This window comes from Trachurus trachurus (assembly GCF_905171665.1).
Source record: "Trachurus trachurus genome assembly, chromosome: 18".
Lineage (NCBI taxonomy): Eukaryota > Metazoa > Chordata > Actinopteri > Carangiformes > Carangidae > Trachurus > Trachurus trachurus.
In genome coordinates, this window is record NC_139909.1 from 2,809,790 (window position 1) to 2,825,559 (window position 15,770).

At 43.9% G+C, this 15,770-nt stretch overlaps 3 protein-coding genes across 3 annotated transcripts in view; 1 reads left to right on the forward strand and 2 right to left on the reverse strand.

Annotated features, from left to right (window-relative positions):
• LOC311001533 (uncharacterized protein) overlaps positions 1–2,983 on the reverse strand; it is a gene marked incomplete at its 5' end in the record, with an annotated part of 89,109 nt that extends 86,126 nt beyond the window's left edge. Inside the window, 2 exons of the mRNA XM_083992618.1 lie at positions 1,238–1,273; positions 2,953–2,983. Coding sequence (XP_083848744.1) covers positions 1,238–1,273; positions 2,953–2,983 — 67 coding nt within the window. The remainder of the gene's footprint in view (positions 1–1,237; positions 1,274–2,952) is intronic.
• LOC311001368 (uncharacterized protein) overlaps positions 1–15,770 on the reverse strand; it is a 148,307-nt gene that overhangs the window by 128,576 nt on the left and 3,961 nt on the right. The window lies entirely within an intron of this gene.
• On the forward strand, positions 5,937–14,807 carry LOC311001367 (butyrophilin-like protein 2). Its single transcript, XM_083992445.1, has 3 exons — positions 5,937–6,154; positions 11,438–11,791; positions 11,902–14,807. Exons 1-3 carry the CDS (start codon positions 6,088–6,090, stop codon positions 11,988–11,990), a joined length of 510 nt encoding a protein of 169 aa, XP_083848571.1. The 5' UTR covers positions 5,937–6,087; the 3' UTR covers positions 11,991–14,807.

Below are 15,770 nucleotides of genomic sequence, written 5' to 3' on the forward strand. Positions count from 1 at the left end.
AGGAGCCGGATGAATGATGTTCACGTATACGGAGAGACAGCAGGTGTGAAATGTCCAGTCAGTGTCTCACCTGTAGGTTTCCTCCGGACAAATTGTCTCACCAGTAGAACCAGTAGAACCACAAGAACCAGAAGAACCAGACTACCGACTAATACAACAGGAAACAGCACAGAGAAAGGAGGAGGAGGAGGAGGAGGAGGAGGAGGGGAGGTTGTAGGTCCAGGTGTGGTGGTCGGACTCTCTGAAGGTAATACAAATAAGTTCAGTCATTTCACACTGTTATACTCGCCCTCTCCCTTGCCCCTTAGGAGGTTTTTCACCTCCTACCAGGCCATTGCCGTAATAAGAATGTATTCTTAGCAATTCTTGCCTGGTTAAATAAAGGTTTACTACTACGACTACACAGTTCAGACAGTTTTAAAATGAGACTAAGGAACTTTTTATGACTAAAGCTGCACTGGTGACCTGTGACAGTGATCCAGCTGGGTGGAGATCCTCCATGACCTGTGATGTTACAGCTGTAGAGGCCTTCATCAGACTTGGTAACATGGTGGATGGTCATGTGACGTGTAGGCTCAGTCCTGATGAGGGAGCCATCTTTATAGAAAGCAGCTGGGGGGTTGGAGGGAGGGGTCTCCTTTGATTGACAGCTCAGAGTGACATCATGTCCCTCCATCACAGGGAGGACAGGACTCTGCAGGATCACTGGTCCACCTCAACACAGAGACAAAGTACAGCAGTTGATCCATTTCCACACAGCTTCATCAACACTGACTCCACAGTCTGATCTTACCAGTCACAGTGATGTTGATGCTGCTGCTGGTTGTTGCTCCCTCTCTCAGCTCACACCAGTAAACTCCACTGTCCCATGTGGTGGTGAAGCTGATGTTACAGTAGGTAACATTTGATCTTCCCCAGTGGACTCCACACTGAGTCCTGTCATCAATGGTTGTGTTCCTCATCACCTTCCATCCAGCAGAGCTGTCGTTCTCCTCACAGCTCAGAGACACTGAGGCTTCTTCAAACAGCTGAGAGCTGCTGGGACTCACAGTCAGATGAGCTGAGGGAAAAAAAGGAGCTGTTAAAATTTGGATAATAAAACTTCTTTATCTTTAACAAAAATAAAAACATCCAAGAAGCAGAAACTCTCTGACTCTACTTCTATCGTCTGATCTGAACCTGACCACAGAACCAGGACCAGCTGGGGTCTGGACGACAGGAGGAGACGTGAACTCACCCTCGGTGAAGATGCAGCACAGTGTCAAGATCAACCCTGGAAGAAGAACAAGTCCACATGGAACCAGGTCAGAAGGTTGGGAACCTTATACAGCTATACGCTCCTCAAGAGACGGACCCAACAGCGCTTTGTCTCGTTGGTCATTTCAAAGGTTCCTCAAACAGACCAAGGATCTATTATATTATCATCATCAGACTACAGATCTGATGTAACACAATGTACAATTTTTTGCATACTTTATCCCTGGAGAAGCAGAGTAGCCTACATTAATTTGTTGACGGAGCTAGTGCCGGTACCAAGCAGAGAGGGTTTTGCGTGCGGCCGGAGCTCTGGAGGGAAGGCTGGCCGGCCGTGCAGCCCAGCACAGGGCGCTTGCGTTTAACGCTGTGTGTCCTACTCGAACAGGAAAGTTACAGAGAGCAGTTGCAGCTGGGACGACCCCACTCAGGCTGCAGCGGCGCCGCCATTCATCCTATGAACCCTTTTCTACCACTTCAAAGAGTTTAGAAACATTATTTTAAGATCGAAAAACTACACAGCATTGCTTTAACAATGACGCTTAAAGTGATAGTTCAACATTTTGGCAAATTGGCCATAATCCCTGTAGTCACAGCAGTAGGTTCGTTAGCTACCTTTGATTGTCAGTACATGTTGTTTTTTGATCTACGGGAGACTTGAGCTCTGCACAGGGGCGCAGTACTTCCGCATTTCTCTCATTAAACTCATCAAATACACAACCCAACAACTCCAAAACGCTCTTGTGGACAAGTTGTAACCTGCACATTCACCACGCTATGAAATAATAATGTAACATTACCAGAAAGAGTTGTTTTGGAGGAAAATTCAGCCGGAATTACATTCCAGACTACAATTCCATAATTATATACGTTATTATTTCATAGCGTGCCGAATGTGCAGGTCACAACTCGTCCACCAGACCATTTTGTTGTTGAATACGTGAAAGGACCGTGTGCCTCCGTTGCTTTCGCTGAGCAGCTGCCGTGCCGATCTAAAAACAGCTTGCATGGACAATTAAAGGTCATGAATTTAGGGATTATGGCAACGGACGAATCTCTCCTTAACTGGGGGGGATACTTTAGGTTGTTGCACGACAGCGAGGTCTTTCAGAAGATCAAACCGATCGAAGCGCTGCATTTGAAGCAGCTTCAGAGACGTATCAGTGTGACGGAGTCGGTCTCCAGTCACCATGTTGAGTCACAACTAAAGAGAGCTCTGCTACCTCGTCCTCTTGTTCCAATAGGAACTTCACAGAAGCCTTGAGGACAAGACTTTAAAACCTCGACTCAGACTTTTAGCGGGAAACTTCAGCATTGCTGGCCCATGGCCTTGAACCCGTAGTCAGGCCTGAGCCGTTACGGGGGGACAGTTCAACCTCTGATCACTTCCTGATCAGACGTCGGACTATAACCCGTCGAGGCTGAGGCAGCAGAGTTCAGTCGGTTCATCGCGATAAAATCAAGTCTGCAGGTCCCTGGTGTGTATGAACGAGGCTGGCGTTAAGATTTCTATCTCTAGGTTGAGGCAACGGGACAGATTTTCTGCCCCAAACACCCCCGTTACCACCCCCATACCCTTCCCTCCTTCTTGAACCTTGGTGCATCTGCTCAGGGTTCCTCTGGTAGTTGGAGGGAAGCTGGTTCCTGCATCGTGGAGAAACTCACAAAGCTCATAAAGACAGAAAAAGAGACACTTACAGAGCAGGCATGGTGAAGACGTGTCCTCCATGGTCACAATAACTAATGTAGTGAGAGTTGGGCTTTCTTTTTTTTTTTTTTTTTAGTTTTTTTTTTAGTTTTAGTGAGTCAGAGTGAAGCCCTGCCTTCTTCCTTTCTGCAACTGAGGCACTTGTTGTGGTTTTCTCAGTTTCTGTCTCTAGGGGAAATGTTACTGTGGTGTTTTGTTCACATTGGAGGTTGAGATGTGCAGGCGATGAAACCAAACGTTACCTTAATACACGTCGAAGAGAAGGTTTCGGTCACTTTGATCGTCTGACAGAGCGAGGGCGATGCAGGCAGGTTAGTTATAGCGTCTCACCTGGTGAGTACGTGGCCAAGACGCACAAAGTGGTCGAGCTACTGAGAAATGAGGGGGGGGGGGAGATGAGGCTGAGTGTGGTCAGACATCTTCAGCTCTGTCACTGAGCGTTGCTGCACGCAGACAAAGAGGCCACGCTGGAGTTTTTATAGTGTCATGGCTTGTGTCCCACTTCACGGACCACATCCTCGACCGAGCTGCATTTCTGCTCTGCACCGTCCCGTTTCACAGCTGCTGTCTGTCTCTGAGGCTGAGCTCACACCGTGGGGCCTCCAGTGCCCCAGATCGACTGCACGAACCTCATGGAAACTGACCTTTTTAAATCTGATAGATGAATGCCAGTCATAAATGTGTGAGTGGGAGTCACAAACAAACAAACAAACCCTAACAGACGTGGTTAGTGCTCAACCCTAATGAATGTAGGGCATCGTATTCTTTCGTACCTTCCTCCACGGCACAGTAACTTCAACATGAACCTGTAACATCTCACATCTTTGGCCTGCGTGTTTGTCCTCTGCTTGTTTACCTCTGTATAAAGTGCAACATCACATCCTGTTTGTTTAGGCCACACAGAGTCAGGTTCATGGTGGTCACATTTTAAAAGACTACATGATCAGCTCTAAACTAACCATGAAGGCAAAAATGTTCCCAGAATGCACCAGTTACGGTAAACTACAACACTGGAAAAAAGAGTAAGGACACCACCATTGACTCCCGTGGTAAGGGTTTTGCGCCCCGAGTGGCAGGATATGGGTATTGCAAAAGCGCCCAGAAAACCCATTCACTCCAATGTATGTGTGTTGCCCACTTGCTTGTAAATTGATGAAAACTGCTGTGTTTTTGTTTTTAGGTGTCTTGGTCATATCAAATTACACTTATACCTTGTTTATTACAAAACCCTGCAATAACCAGGGTGAGCCAGCAGAGGGTGCTATGGTCTCTGTTATATTCCTGAATCTGGCTGTGATGTCTTTGTGATTATCATTGTCAGTGGTTGACCAGTTCACACCTGCAGAGGTTTGGACTGGCAGGTGATGTAAGAACCATAAGAAGTTGTTGTTAGATAAGAAGTCAAACGCCCAGTGGTTCAGTTCAAAAAAAGGAAGTTGTTGTGAATTTTCACTGCAGAGCTTCATTTACAGTTCACCATACATGTTCTGCAGGAAAATCATGTGTCTGATCACTGAAAGGTAAACAAGAAGAAGTTTGACGACATAATGTTTGAACAGTCTGACAACAGCTGACTGCAACTGGAGAGTCCTACGTCTCTCATCCTTTATACACACTTTCCATTGCTCCAGACTGTTCCCTAGGCAATTACCCACATTTAATGGGTTGTGAAACTAAACACAGAGTTTATTGTGTTTAATGTCATAACAGGCCCCATAAAGCAAGATAAGAGAGGCAGATGCAGAAGTGACATTTGCATTTTATGGGCAGGGAGCGGGAACCAGGATCTATATCCTTAACGTAGGATGGACGAGCTCACGTCATGGAAAACAAATATGTTTGAACAGAACAGAGACGCCAAAGATGGAGGAAGTCTCTATTTATTCAACAAACATTTATCCTTTTATGGTGTGATGAGTTGCATGTGAGTCGGCTCCATCTGTATTGACGCTGAGGAGATTAACAGTGTTCCTAACAGTGAATTGTCGAGGTGATGATATCCACAATTTAATTATGGCATTTGTCACAATTCCAGGTCAAGAGACTATAAGGTCATTTTGACCAGTTCAAACATGATTTCATATCACATGTGATTATATATCATGTCTCATAACATAAAAGGACAACGTATATATCTTGAACTGAAATTGTGAGTTGGATCAGGGACATGCACATGATTATAGAGGGGCAGGGGCTCAACGTCACAAAAGGGCAGTATGTGCGTGCGCCAATTTTTTTTTCAAACCTTAATAACAAAATAAATTAATTACATTAAATTACAGTTGAATAGTTCAATTAATAAAATTAAATTACACCGTTTAGTCTGCATGCCTACAGGACTGCAATCAACATGCTGATGTCAATGATTTGTTGACGTAGCATAGTTAACGTACCCAGACACCTACGTATAAGAGTTTAGGTAAGATGGAGACCAATTTACAGATTCCTGAAACCAAGTCATGATATCTGAACTGGCTATGGCTAATATGGTATTTGCACATTAACATGGCTTGCATTACTCTTACGGCCAAAAGGGGTTTGGCCTTGTTTCTCTCTCTCTCTCCTTGCTGCACAGCTCCACCCAGGCCCTAATCAGGAAACGAGACCCTGGTCTGCTTGAGGAGATAAAAGGGGGACTGCTGGGTTTGCAACTGCAAATTAGAAGTACGACACATCTAAAATGTGACAAAACCAAGAAATGACTACTGTGGCTGCTACTGTGAATGTTTCTACAGTAGCAATATAGCTATGTTTACAACAGCAACGTCACAAATAAACTCAATATATGGAAACAAATTCAAATAGTCAGTAAAATCAAGTAAGTGATTCCCTCCGTTGCTGCTATTGTAAGGATGTGCAACACACATTGAGGAAGCGGGCTGAACCTCTCTCTCTCTCTCTCTCTCTCTCTCTCTCTCTCTCTCTCTCTCTCTCTCTCTCTCTCTCTCTCTCTCGGCGTAGCTGCATGGGCTCAACACACACACACAACACTTGGTACAGTTGATAACTGGGGTTTTTCCACACCGCCGTCCTAATATTTGGAGTGAAAAAGTGATCTTCAGTGGACTTTCTGATTTTCAGTCTCTGGCTCTTTTTGGCATCGAGAAACCAACAACAACAACAACATGAGTCTTTGTTTCCTGTGGACTCTGCTGGTTCTGGTCGGGGTGTTGTCTTCTGCTCTTTCAGACAGTGAGTAAGATGTTTCATGTTGATGTCAGTCTGAGGTATCTGTTCAGACATGACTTAATGTTTTCATCACCCCTCCTGCTCATTACAGCTGCTCAGACTTCTGACTTTTAAAACCCATTTTCTTCTCATTTCCTTCAACTATCAACAAATGTCTTAATGTACCTATACCTGTGTATTTGTCTCTGTGAATTGCATTGTATTTCCTTTACTGTATGTTACAGTACATTGTGTTTTGTTTCAGTCTTTCATTTTAATTGAAGTGATGGATACTCTGGACTTCAGCTTCACTGGAAATCCCCAGAAAAAGTGTGAGGGCAACTGTTTCCAACTGTCACTGGAACATAACACAGGAGATATGATTATAAATTTGAATATCTTTTTTTTATGACCTAATCTCCATGTGTGCTGTCTTCAAGACTTATTATCATCCATCCTCCCATTATATCAAACTTATTGTAGAGACATTGGGATTTTCCTCTTTCCTGGCATCTGCTCTTTTGTTTGCCTTCACACCTGCCGGCATGCCCTAACAAGCAGCTGCTTGTTCACATAGCAACTGGTTTAGTAGCTTTTTTGTTTTTTTTCCCAGACTATCCTCATGTGACATCTAACGCTAACTCTATTAACAGTTAACTCTATTAACCGCAGGTTGTGTGTTTTTTTGTGTTTAAATAATGTCAGTTTGTTCAATATTACAAAAAATTGCTTTAACTGCTGTGGACAGTTAGTTTTCACATTCACTTTTATTGAAAACAAACACATTATTGTTAAAACTGAACAGTTTTCTGTAGTAGGCAGTGAGATAATCTTTCTGCCAATAGATGGCGCTGCTGCGGATTTGCTAGAGTTGACATGCGCAGTCCAGAAATAAATGAACTTGGGTCTGTTGAAGAGTTTCAAGAGTTTGGCCCTCTGTCATTACGTACTTTAAAACTCACTTTTATTTCCTTAATATGGCCCTAAAACAAATGTAAGAATTCAGTGGTGTCATATAAATGCATTTTCAGGTGGTTTTGAGGCATATGGAGCTAATTTGGTATAGTTGACATGGCGGCAGTAGTGATTGTAGGGTTACAGCAACATCATGATGCACAGTCGTTAAATGAGCGCACATACGCAAATCTGCCACGATCATTAAGGATGTCAGGATGTTAGCCAGCCGTTATGTTAAACAAATAGAGGAGATGGGACAAATTTCCACCAGTTTCACATATCTGTTGGTTCATGACTGTGCGTAAACAGGATAGGATAGCATATGCTTATGTGTCAGTATGATAACATTTATCTGCTTTTGTCACATTGATTGTGTTAAATTAATTAATTTATTCCCGGTTCAGAGCTGCCTCCACCCACTTTGTAAACACTCTCGGAGCGAGAGAAAGTCCGAATGGAAGTGTCATGTATTCGTAGGCTATGTCCTGATAGGCAAGCCTGAGAAATTTCCTGTGTGCAGGATATGAATGTGGAAGTATGAGTCCTGGAGATCGATTGAAGTAAACCAATCGTCTGGACGTATGACTCGAGACAGCACCATGAGGGTGAACATCCTGAACTTGTATTTCCTGAGATAAATGTCCAGAACACGAAGATCCAAGAGGGGCGCAGTCCCCCTCCCCTCTTTGGAACCGTGAAATACCGGCAGTAGAAACCCTCTTGGATTTCTCCTTCCAGAACGACTCTTATTGCTCCCTTGCTCAGCAGGGAGGATATTTCTCCCTCCAAAATCTCAGCTGAATCGTCACTTGCAACCAAAACCAACACGCCGTTGAATTTGGGTGGTCGAGAGGCAAACCGTAGTCTGTAACCTCTGAGAACTGTTTTCAGCACAAAGGGATGGACAGCTGCAACCTGCCCTGCCACCTCTCTGCCCGACTGGAGAGCGGAGCAACGGCGCCCTCTGCTGGAGGAGAGGGGCTCTGATTCAGGTTTATATTTTGTTTTTAGTTTTTAGCTGTGTCCTCGGCAATGAGCCAGGCTGTAACAACTGCGTTTTTATTTTCTTGGGTGTGCACTGTGGTGAAACTGTGCTTGGTGGCCACACGGGAACAGAGAAAAGCCCCCACCTTCCAGGCCTGGACTGGGCGGGGGGAAATGCTTCAGAACAGAGGTGACCATTGTGTCAAGTCAGCCGAGTCCATAATGTGCCCACAGCTGCGAGTTGGAGGCTTGGCTGGCTCCGCATCTCCCAATGAGGAGGCAGAGAGAGGGGTATCTGCTTTGGGGGTGGCAGCATGCCGGAGCAGGTGATGCATGAGTCGGGGTTAGCGGCAGCAAGTTTGGTGTGGCTGATGTCCATGCACACGATGCAGAGAGGATGGCCATATAAGAGCCGCAAGCCTCTGGGCAAGGGCAGGAAGGCGCCTCTTTATTCTTCTTGCCACTAGCATCCCTGGTGTCCAGGGTTACCGAGGGGGAAGCCATATTGGTGATCCTGGGTAACCACCTTGACGGAGTGGAAGGCTGCAGGGGTGAGCTGCAAGCTACCAGGAATGTGCTTGCCTTGACACGTTAGCTCAACGCCGGGAAGAGGCGGGCTAGGAGATATGAGTGGGGTCTTTAGAAAAAATAGGAAACCCCGCTATTACAAAGAATGGAAGTCAATTTTCGGAAAGGCGGGGTGTAACCTTGGGGAGTGTCCTCAGTTTCTTACTTCCTGTGTCTCAAGGACACCTGCGTATCTTGTTGTTCTGGCCTGGTCTGCTCATTAATTTTCTGTCTCTGCTCTGGCACAACAGGAAGTCTCTCTTGATGGATAACAGGCAACGTCTCTTTTGATGGATAACAGGCTTGCCAACATAAATAAACGTCACATAACATAGTAAACTAATCATAACAGGTCAACTAAGTTCAAAACAAATGTATACAGTAAGTCTAGCTTGAATTGTTTTCTACACTACACAAAAGTATTAAAAAAACACTTGATCCCTTCACAGTATGAAAGTATAAAACACTGAAAGTGCCCTGGCTTAAAGAGACAACGAGGAGTTTGTATTTGGTTATAAAAAAAGTCTCATATTAATGTGGATGAATCTATTGGCGCATTTCCACTAGCACGGCTCGGCTCGATACGGCTCGGCACGGCACGGCTCGGCTCGGTTTGGTTGTGTTTCCATTACAACTGAGTATCACTAGTGCCGCCGTGACGTCATTTACACAGCGCCGAGCAACGCTCTAAACTCTGTAAATATATAACTTTAGCAACATTTGAATCATTTTCAGGCGAGAAAGTAGTCGTTTAGATCCCCAACGTGTTGAAAATCTGACAAAATACCAGCTGTTTACAATTTTGTTTCAACGAAGTCGGCGTTACTAAAGCTAGCCGTAGTGAGCAACGCACTTCCGGTTATTTTCACAAAATAAAATACCCGTTGCCTTTTATCATAAGGAAAGCCATTACGATAGAATTGGTGCTTTTACTTTGTAAACAGGAAGTGAACCTACCCTCGCTGTAGCTAGCTTTAAACCGCCGTTTTGACTGCTCTCGTCCCGTTAACGGCATTTAACCGTTCAATATGCCTTACCGGAGAGTCTTGCCAGCTCTGAGATCGGCCAGGTTCATTGTAAAACATTTATTTATTGATGTAAATGTGGTGTTTTCTGTGCGTTCAGACCCCAAGGCAGTGCTGCTCTTCTTTCTAACCACAAACAAACTGCTGCTACAGCCACAATTGTTAGATTTCATCAATGAGACCAACATTTAAGAGTTTAAAGTCACGTAATAACAGAGCCAGTCTCAATATTAGAAATTCTCTGGTAATAACAGGCTTCAGGCTTCAGCAGGAACATTTCTGTTGTCGGTCGTCGCTTCCAGTGACGACACTCATCGGCCAATCAGTGGAAGGCAGTCGGCTGACGTCACGTTTTAGTAACTCTTCGGCTCGCTTGGAACCAGGGCTGAGGTGATACCAAAAGTGTACCTGGTTGCAGGTACTGCGTGCTAGTGGAAACACGCAATAGCGCGCCGAGCCGTGCCGTACCGAGCCGAACCGTGCTAGTGGAAATGCGCCATATGTTACCACTTGTTAATGGGTCCATTTTCGATACATATATCGTTTTGTCTTTATTTTGTTATTATTAATAGTGTTTGCGGACGCTGCCTGGCGCGTCATGAGAATAATGCAGCTGAATCACCGTTCATGGTCGAAACTACGACGGTATCTTCCAACCTCCGACTTTCACTCTTGATTTCAAAACATTCTTTTTGCTTTTGTCCGTCTTGCGCCAGTCCAAGAATTTCACCGTGTGCGCGGAGGCTCATGGGAAATTCCAAAACTCCTCGTTGTCCCTTTAACTCTTCATTGTATTGAATAGAATAGGGATGAATAGAATACTTTATTTAATCCCAGAAGGGAAATTTAAAATGTCACAAGCAGCAGCAAGACAATACAGACAACAACACAGATCACAAAACACTGAAGTAAAATACATAAAAACATAAAAACACACACACAAAAAACAAAACATAAAAACTATTATCGCATTGATCCTTTGTAACACGGGGCCGAAGCTTTATTCCATCTCATTATTCAACATGACACTTTAGCTCGGTTATCACATTGTTCAAAGTATAGCTTAATCAATAATAAGTGAATTTAATCAGTAAACATTGAATGCTCAGTTTCATAATTACCAGTTTAGACATAAATGTTAATTGTTTTTTAGTAGCCTATAGGGCTCAGATCAGCAGATAGGTGCAATCATCTTCCATCTTCTCCACTAAACTTCCTCGCTCAGTGGCCTCATGTTGGCTCTTTTCTAGTAGTTCTTCTGTTCTAATGTGGTCTTGGCCATTGGATTTTGAGGATTCTTGAGGATTTTATCTTTTTGTTGTCTTTTGTTGTTGTGCTGTAGCCTACTTTGTGTAACTTAATGGATGAATTCATTGTCAGTAGTATGGTATCTTGTATGACTTGTGATTTACTAATGAGAGACAGGTGCTAAGAACCAGAATGGTACGACAAATTCAACCTTTGTTGATGTGCACAGCAGCCATCTTGGATTTTGATTGGTTTTGGTGAGGTTCCCCTAGAGTTTCTGAGCTTGGGAAAACTGACTAAAATGTTCTTTTTTCACAATTCCTAATTTAACTGGAATGCACCATAAATCCCCCACCATGATAAAAGCATCAGTGTTGTCATTTCAAACATAGATAAGCTTTAAGTAGTTGTTTAACAAACACAGTGGCTGATTAACAAGAGGAACCACCACAAGGTCAAACACTGTACAACTGTCTGTTTGATGAATAACTTCTCTGCTAACTGCTGTCTTGTTTCTGTCTTTCAGGCCCCCAGGACATCACAGCTCACCTTGGACAAAATGTGACTCTTCCATGCCGAGCCCCCAACAATTCCCCCATCAGAGCAGCAGAGTGGAGCCGACCCGACCTGGGCTCAAAGTATGTCTTCTTTTACCGGGACGAACAGGCGGATAAAACGCACCAACATCCATCTTTTGAAAACCGCGTGGAGCTGGTGGACAGTCGGTTGAAGGACGGTGACCTGTCTTTGATTCTGAAGACCGTGAGACACGGCGATGCCGGGAAGTACGAGTGCCGGGTCAAACAGGCAATGCGCAGGAAGAGGGCCTTCATCGTGGCCGACCCGGTCAGCATCGTCAACTTGCACGTCACAGAAACACGTGAGTGATTCAGGTTGTTGTTTTTTCTCTGAGCCTGCTCTTAAAATAAAGATCTTTTGTTTTAGAAATTACCTTAAATTGTACGTCACATGTATGTTTGTGTTCTGCAGGTCGTATGGATGAAAACACTGGGAATGGTCAACACACGGTTGGACATACTGGACTGTTTCTGTGTCTTGTCTGTTGGTTTTGCCTTTGATGCATGCAGTTAACCATTAGAGGGTAATCTCTCTGTCCTGCTCTGCTGTGGTTTAGGGTTTTTCCATTACGTCACCAGGTATCAAATCAGGTATCTGGTGTTTTCCCACTGCACAGGACAAAGAGGTGCTCAGTGTCACAAACACTGAGGCTCTGTCACCTGCAGCATTTAAGATAATTTACAGACAGAACAGAGCAGAATATTTAATATTTGTTTTGATTAATGAATAACTCCAATAATGGGTTTAGCGATAAATAATGTGCTTACCTCTTAGACTTCTTCACAATCAGAACATTGAATGGTAAATTGAGGCTAATGTCTGAACAAACACAGAGAGAAACTTGACTTTGAACCGTGGAGATTCAGGTTGAAGTTACAGACGGATAAAGAGCTGAACACAGAGATTCAGATGCTGAGAACACAGCTGAGGTGATGAGGTCATCACCAATTGTTTGTGGTGGTCACCAGGACCCCAGCAGCGTGGCTTGGTGTGGCTATCACCTGTCTTACCCCTACCATAGCATTTCAAATTGTCGTCTCCGGCTGGTGAGTGTAGGAGGAAGCATGATTTGCATCTGTTTGCATTTCTAAATGAATGTAATGTACTAGCATAGCAACTGTAGACAAGAAAACCAGCAAGGGTGTGCACACACTAAATTTCTATGTCTGCAGTGGTGCCACTAAACCACAAAGGTACCGAATGAGCCTGATCTGAAAAACTGCATGTGCATAAGAATAAGTTCTTGCATGGATGTGAGTGTTTAATCCTGGGTTTGATTTGATTCAGTGATTTACTGTGCGTGTATGGATAACAACTATGAGTCCATTGTGTCCAGCTGTTCATGAAAACATCCGAAGGCCACCATAACAAGAACTTGGCTGTATACTGGTTCTTATTACCAGTTGGGATTGTACAACTCAGAAAAGTAGCAGCAGCATCTGTTGAACCACATTCGGTTGTATTTTCTGCACAACGCCAATGCTTCATTGTGTGAAATTCAATAGATCTTCAGTGGGAAGGACACAAATGTGTTTGATACTTGTCAGCATGTTGGCATGCAAATCCACAAATGTGACAGGATGTAATGGATACAGTCACCAGATTACTATGGACAGTTGTGTCTAAATTGACCACACAAATGTCTGTGTATCAGGCTCTTCTGCAACTCCTCTTCACCAGAGTATTGAAGGAATGTCACATGACGTAACAGCTGTGAGGAGGGGTTTCAACAGAAAATGACAGATGTACTCCCCCCTGGATATGGTGCTACTCATGAAGAATGGTACCATGGTTGTATTAATGTCCTCGCTGAATAAAGCAGAGGCTGTGTGGTAGTGAATGGTGCACCCACAGTAATTTAATGTAGATCGTCCATGTTAATCACAGACTGGAAACATCTGAAATTTCAACCCACATAAGAGTTGATTTGGCTTTATCAGCCCCCACTCCAGCGTTGTCTAAACCAGTGTAAACTGAAGCTGAAAAATGAACTGAAACTAAACAACCTCCAGCTGACCACTAGAGCCGAGATAAACATGTTTACAGCCTGGTACAGAAACAGCTTGTCTACGGAATCACTTCCTCTTTCATGACGACTGTTTGCACAACTCCTCCATTTGCCTTCAATGAGGAATCCAAGCCATGGAGACCTGAGGCAGCTACGTCCATCTTTTTTTTTCGTCCCTCTCTCAGTGCTGTTACCTTGTCGTGGTGGAGAGGCTTGTGCGTCTGACAAACCAAACTCGTACCAGGTTCAAACCAAGCCGTTCTGGTCCCAGTGTCAGGCGCATGACCAAAGACAGCACACCAGCCGCACCCTCCCATACTTTGGAACAGGGGCCTGTCCTCAGATGAAGTCATCCAGGGAGGAAACTCCAGCTGTTGAACTGTGGAGGAGGAAGTGGAGGCTTGACATGTCTCCAAAGGCCGGGAGTGATGGAGTGGTCATGTGGAAGTCTGTGTCCCATTGGTGTAGAAAGTGGAAAAAGAGATGTAGCTTATAGTTTAAAAGCCTTGTCCTGAAGCTGGATCTGGGCACAGTGGGACTCTTCTGCAAGTTCCTGTGCAGAGAGACCTGAAGGTGGAAGTTCAGAGACGCTTTCTAGCCAATATGACGGAGTATCAGGAGAATCCATCAGGGAAGAACAGATGAACTGCCCAAATCCAGATGTGCAGGACTCAGACCAGATTACTCTACAGAGTCCTGGGTGGGAACTGTCCTGTGTCCCCGAGGAGTTCTGATTACTTGATTGGGATTCCCCCGGTCAAAGGTCATCAGGCGGATTCCTTCGCCTCGGACTATTTCACTTCTCCTTTGACTGACTGTGGATTTGAACACTAATGTGGACACAAGTATCAAACACATGTTGGTGCAGTTCTCTCTGAGGCATCCTGGACGATGCAGCGTTAAAACAGTTGACTCTGGTCCAACACCGCTTTGGGAACTTCCTGTCTGTTAGCACCACAAACCAAACCAATCGTAAATCCCCCCCCCCCCCCCCCCCCCCCAACTGGACTTCCTGATCCTGTTTCACATCCGCATCACTGCTGCTTGTGTTCTTGTGTTGAAGCCTCATTTTGATGCATTAATTTATTACTGCAAACAAACATTGCACACTCTCCAGCCAATCAGGGTCTTTGTTAATTAAAAAGGCGCAATGATATGTTTTTGTAAATGTAATTTATTCTTAAATGGAGATGGAAAGAAACATTCCAAGACATTGTATTTGTCTCAAAACTGAAATGTGATTAGCTTATGACAGAGTTTGTAATAATTTTGTAAAAAGTTGAAAGTGCTGATAAAGCCATGATAAGAACATGCAAGTTCATTTGTTTCATTTCTGTCTTTGTCTTTTGGTTTGAAACAGCTGACAAATGGTGTTTTTGTGCAGCAGCAGAATGTCACATGTGGTTTGCTCTTGAAAATGTTTGTTTCATGTGTGTGTTCTCCTTGAGTAGAGTTAACATCAACGTGTGTGAACATGTCGGACCAAGAAAAGCTGGTTTAACTTGATCAAAGAGAGTCACCCTTATTTAAACTTTACACATGTAATATCGTACAGCTTTGATATGAATCAAATGATCCAAAAATGATAACATTCTGTGAAATTAGAGCTATGACCTGCAGATAACTTGGTGAAATATATCTCAGTAGAAAATATTGCACTTTCCAAATTGATGTCGTCAAGTTTGTTGGAAGTTTAAATTAACCACTGTATGCCATTCTGCTGTTCTAATTTCTTTTTTCTACATCTTGTTGGTTGTGTGTTTTGTGAAGATCTTGTGATGATGGATCAGATGATTCAACAGCCTCGAGTCAAACGGATCGACAGGTCACGTGTTTCGGAAGAATTTGGTTTGTATTTGTTTTGCAAGATGCAGTTTTGCATCTTGCAAAACAAAGTACCTGAGAATTTGATGATGTAACACTGCCCCCTGCTGGTTAAACAGTAAACTGATGGTGTCTAGTTGATGCATTGAAATACAGGCAAGGCTTAGTCATTTAGCATCGTTACAGCAGGATATTTGCCATCAGCAGTTTGAGGTTTTGTGTGATTCATTTTTGCTCGTCTTTCTAGAAATTGAAGTTTCTATTCTCTTCGACAGTCTACGGAAACTCTCCTCCACCGTCTGAAGGTTGGAGGTGTTTGTGGTTGGAGGTTTTCTTTCAACTGAGTCGGAAATGGTCAGATGTTCCACCTGATGTCTTTGTGAAACCCACAGAAGCAGACAACCTATAAACTAAATATCTGCAGAGAAACCAATGAAATATAAATATT

Coding starts and splice junctions, on each gene's coding strand:
- LOC311001367 (XM_083992445.1), top strand. CDS start 6,088: ATGAGTCTTTGTTTCCTGTGGACTCTGCTGGTTCTGGTCGGGGTGTTG. Junction 6,155..11,437: donor GTCTTCTGCTCTTTCAGACA/GTGAGTAAGATG, acceptor TCTGTCTTTCAG/GCCCCCAGGACATCACAGCT. Junction 11,792..11,901: donor CTTGCACGTCACAGAAACAC/GTGAGTGATTCA, acceptor TGTGTTCTGCAG/GTCGTATGGATGAAAACACT.